At 64.3% G+C, this 4,212-nt stretch overlaps 1 protein-coding gene across 1 annotated transcript in view; it reads right to left on the bottom strand.

Moving 5' to 3' along the window:
* Positions 1-386: 386 nt before the first annotated feature.
* The window catches only part of Ppp2r3b (protein phosphatase 2 regulatory subunit B''beta), a 4,944-nt gene continuing 1,118 nt past the window's right edge, over positions 387-4,212 (bottom strand). The window contains exons 2-13 of the mRNA XM_028752350.1: positions 3,909-4,118; positions 3,694-3,797; positions 3,480-3,582; positions 3,133-3,207; positions 2,703-2,789; positions 2,468-2,624; positions 2,100-2,148; positions 1,928-2,014; positions 1,635-1,810; positions 1,211-1,329; positions 1,026-1,126; positions 387-662 (exon numbers count right to left, since the gene is read on the bottom strand). Of these exons, the coding sequence (XP_028608183.1) occupies positions 596-662; positions 1,026-1,126; positions 1,211-1,329; positions 1,635-1,810; positions 1,928-2,014; positions 2,100-2,148; positions 2,468-2,624; positions 2,703-2,789; positions 3,133-3,207; positions 3,480-3,582; positions 3,694-3,797; positions 3,909-4,118 (1,335 nt within the window). The 3' untranslated portion in view covers positions 387-595. The remainder of the gene's footprint in view (positions 663-1,025; positions 1,127-1,210; positions 1,330-1,634; positions 1,811-1,927; positions 2,015-2,099; positions 2,149-2,467; positions 2,625-2,702; positions 2,790-3,132; positions 3,208-3,479; positions 3,583-3,693; positions 3,798-3,908; positions 4,119-4,212) is intronic.

Raw genomic sequence — 4,212 nt, 5'->3', positions numbered from 1 at the left:
CAACCCAAAGACTTTGGTTTCCCGGAAGCTGCCCGGCGGGTCATGGGGATAACGCCGCCGCATCGTTTATGGCCGGAACTACGACAGCGTCTGATCGTCTTTGATTCTTGGTTAATGAAAGCATCCTTGGGGAATGTTTTCGCTCTGGTCCACCTTGCACTGGCCCAAGAATCCTAACCCCAACCCCCAACCCCAACCCGCCCATCGCAGGTGGGTGTGGTCATGGCCCTGCATGGCGAGGGGCATGGCCAGGCTCCTCCTTATGGTCCTGATTGATAGGTGCAGCCCAGCTGGACCGGGGGCGTGACCTCACGGATGGGCGTGGCCTGGACAATCCTGTCACTCAGCTGTAGGTCCTGACTCCTCACTGACTCCACCACAGGGGATAAAAACTCCTCAAACTCTTTATTCAAAAATACAAACGTGACGCAGCGTCAGCCACAAGCGCCGCTCTGCACACAGTAGGGCTACAGGTCACCCAGAGTCACGGCCACAGGAGGCCCACAAAAGGACCGCAGTCCTGGTGACCTCCGACCCCACGGCACATACTTGACCCTCTTGAGTCCGCGGGCGCACAGTAGGTCCACACCCGCCGTCACAGCAGCTCCAGGTCATCATCCGTGAAGTCAAACAGATCCACGGAGCCGAGCGACGGCTCGAACCTGTGGGCGGGGCCGGGGGAGGGCGGAGGCAGGGAAAGTAGGCGGTACTTAGTGACAGTGACGAGAGTGCAGTCAGCATCAGTAGGCAGGGCTGAGGGGTGTGGCTACAGGGAGTAGGCGTGGCCATGTAGAGAACAGCTGGGCTGGGTAGTGGGCGGGGCCGAGTCTCACGAGGTAGAGCCAAGCCCTGACTGACAGGTTAGCTTAGGCAGGACTGGGGTGTGAGGGGTGTGGCTTACGTAAAAAGGGCGGACCTGCAGGCGGTGGGCGGGGCTGAGCACTGACGGGATAGACTGACATGGGGTGAGGCTTCTGAAGGTCAATAGGTCACAGGGTCACGCCCTCCAAGACCCCGCCCCTCACCCGCCATCCCACGCGTCCACCGCCTCCTCGGCCACCAGGAAGTCATACTCCTCGGCCGCGTACTTGTCCCAGTCGGAGAGGGCGGGGTCGGCGTCCGCGTCCTAGGAGCAGGACCGGGAGACCCCGTGTGACCCTGTGATTCCACCCACCCCGCCCCCGCCGCGCCCCCGCCCCGCATCACCCACCCGCGCGGGCGCCGCCTGCTCCCGCTGCTCGCGCTCCAGGTACTTGTCCACGTTGAAGAACGTGTCGAAGAACACGCCCGCGAGCCGGCAGCGCTTCAGGTCCCGCAGCGTGATGCGGCCTGGGGGCGGGGTAAGCGTGTCACGCGGGGACGCACATGACCTAGGGTCACGTGTGATGTCACATGGGGTCAAACAGGGTCACGCGTAGTCAGGTGTGACATCATCCAGTGATCACACGGGGCCACACGTGATGTCGCACAGGTTCACTAGGGGTGACATGGTCGGGGTCATCTGGGGTCACGGGGTCAACCCCAGGGGTCAGAGATCACCAGCAGTGCCATGGCTCAGCGAAGGGTCTTGAGTTTCACAAGGGTCGGGTCACCGCAGGGGGCTGGGGTCGCCCTGAGCACCAGGGGTCGCTCACCTGGGCACCGAGGGGCCACGAGGTCGAGCACCTGGCGGGCGAGGTCGGGGAAGGGCAGCGGCTCCACCGCGCGTGCGAGCAGACGCCGCGCCTGCTCCTCGTAGAAGAACTCGAGCTCGAACATGGAGAGCGCGCCGTCGCCGTCCAGGTCCATGCAGCGGAACCAGTACTCGGCGCTGGGGTGGGGGCGGGGTCACGGGGCGGGGTCAGTAGGGTCATCAGCAGCGTGGCTTAGTCACCGGGGGCGTGGCCAGACACTGCATAATAATGTTGGACACCCAGGCCCCGCCCACCTGGTGGGCGTGGTCTTGTCCTCCTCCGACAGCAGGAACCACACGAAGTCAGCGTAGCCGATCTTCCCGCCCTTCGGCTTCCGGCCCCTGTGGGTGGGCGTGGCCGGGGCGGGGTCAGGGAGATGCCTGCAGGGACGTCACTCGGGCCCCACCCATCCCTCCGAGGTCATACCGGGTCACAGCACCCGAGAAGATCCGGTCGATCATCTTGGAGGAAATGGCTGCGGGGAGGCGGGGTGTCAGTGAGGCCACACCCTCGGGACACCAGGACACGCCCCCACCAGCTTTTCCTGTTTGATGACTGACGTCATGATTGTTAAATACAAAACCGGAGATTATTTTTAGGACCTGCCCATGTACTCAAGACTCTGCAAACACGCCCCCGGGAAACCGCAGACCACGCCCCCAGCCCCGCCCCTCAACCCAGGCCCCACCCTGCCGTCTCTTTTCTTCCTGCTTTTAACTGACTTTGTATTACTTGAAAACAAGACCGATTTTTGACCCCGCCCACGTGGCCACACCCAAGCCCCGCCCCCTCACCCCCGTCGGCGTGCCGCGCCAGGTCCCGCCTGTCAATCATCAGGTCATGGTCGCTGTCCAGCTCCCAGAACTTGCAGTAAATGACGTAGAAATGCTCGTAGGAGAAGAAGTCGGTCACACGGTTGATGTCGGGCTCCGCCTCGAGCCGCGACACGGCCTGGGGGTGGGGTCAGGATGAGGACACGCCCATCACGAGCCACGCACTGGGCCACGCCCACACAGAGGCTCCGCCCACCTGTAGAAAGCGGCTCCGCCGAAGCTCTTCGCACGTGATCCGGCCTGACCACGACCGGTTAACGGTGTAGAAGATGCGCTGGATGACCTGGGGGCGGGGCCTCGGGTTCAGGGGGTGAAACCGCGGGTCAGGGGGCGGGGTCACAGGTCAGTGCAAGTGAGAGAACTGCATAGGGAGTCAGGTGACAGGGATGGGCGTGACCTTGGGCGTGTCTGTGGGCGTGTCCCTGGCCGGGGTTGCATCCCCGACTAGGTGCGGTTGGTTCCGTGGGCGTGCCTGTGGGCATGGTCCCGCACGCGGGAGTGGCAATCAGTATGCACATGGTCCGACGGGAATGGGCGTGGCCTGGTATGGGCGTGGCCAAAACCAGGGAGTGGACATGGGTGTCGGCGTGTCCCGTGTGGGCGAGGCTGGGGGCGTGGCCACTCACCGTGGTGATGTAACGCGAGTGGAACTCAGATGCCTCCCTCAGGAATGACAGGCCGGGGTGAGAGTTCACCACATCCTGGAGAGAGTGGGGTCGGAAGGGGATGGGGCCAGAGACAGGGTGCAGCCAATCAGAGGCATGAACAACAGGGGCAGGATATGAGTGACAGCACAGGGGAGGGGCCTGCAAACAGGGGGCGTGTCCAGCCAGAGGGGGCGTGGTCAGAACACCCGTCTACCGAGAGCACACAGGGGACAGGATACAGAGCATGAAGCAGAGGGCGTGTGTGACTGACAGCCAAGGGGCGGGGCCTGCAGACGGGGCGTGTCCAGATTGCCAGACCCACCCACCTGCAGGAAGGGCACGAAGTCCTCCTGGGCGAGACCGTGGCTCCCAGGGCTGCCCAGCAGCTGCAGGAACTTGGAGGCATCATCATGACACGTCAGCAGCACCCTGGGGCAGGGCAATGGCGTCATCACCGTGGGACACGCCCCTCCGGAGCCCCGCCCACTGTCTACCCCCCTGACCTCCCTCCAGTGACGACACTGGAGTTCGCGCACTCACTTTCTCCACACAGCGATGAACGTGTGCACAGACACGGAACCTGTGCGCTCCCCGCCCGCGGCGTAGAACAGCGGGGCCTTCCAGTAGAGCGGGCAGCGGCAGGCCTGGGGGCGGGGCCAGAGGACAGGGGCGTGGCGGACGTGACAGGAAACACAAGAGAGCAGTCAGTCATGTGTTCACGCCAGGCCCCGCCCACTCACCGAGAACACGCCCACCTTTGCCACTGCGCCCATGTCGTCCAGCGCCGCCCTCTCCTGCGGAAACGCCGCGAACACGCGTTCCACATCCGCGATGACGTCGTCCACATCCCCAGGGCACGGCTGGGGGCGGCCACGCGGGAAGTAGAAGGCGGGGACGCTGCAGCTAGGGGGCGGGGCCGGCGGCGAAGACTCCTCCTCCTTCTCCTCCTCCCTGCGAGCCTGGACCTGTGGGCGGCGACATCAAAAAGTTGGGAGGTCAACAGCTGAGACCCCGCCCCTCCCGTCACTCTGACCCCGCAGCACCGGAGACCACGCCCCT

The sequence above is a fragment of the Grammomys surdaster genome, unplaced genomic scaffold, assembly GCF_004785775.1.
Source record: "Grammomys surdaster isolate TR1022 unplaced genomic scaffold, NIH_TR_1.0 125896, whole genome shotgun sequence".
In the NCBI taxonomy this organism is placed as follows: Eukaryota; Metazoa; Chordata; class Mammalia; order Rodentia; family Muridae; genus Grammomys; species Grammomys surdaster.
The sequence above is the reverse complement of the archived record's forward strand: the minus strand, read 5'-3'. Positions and strand labels throughout refer to the sequence as shown.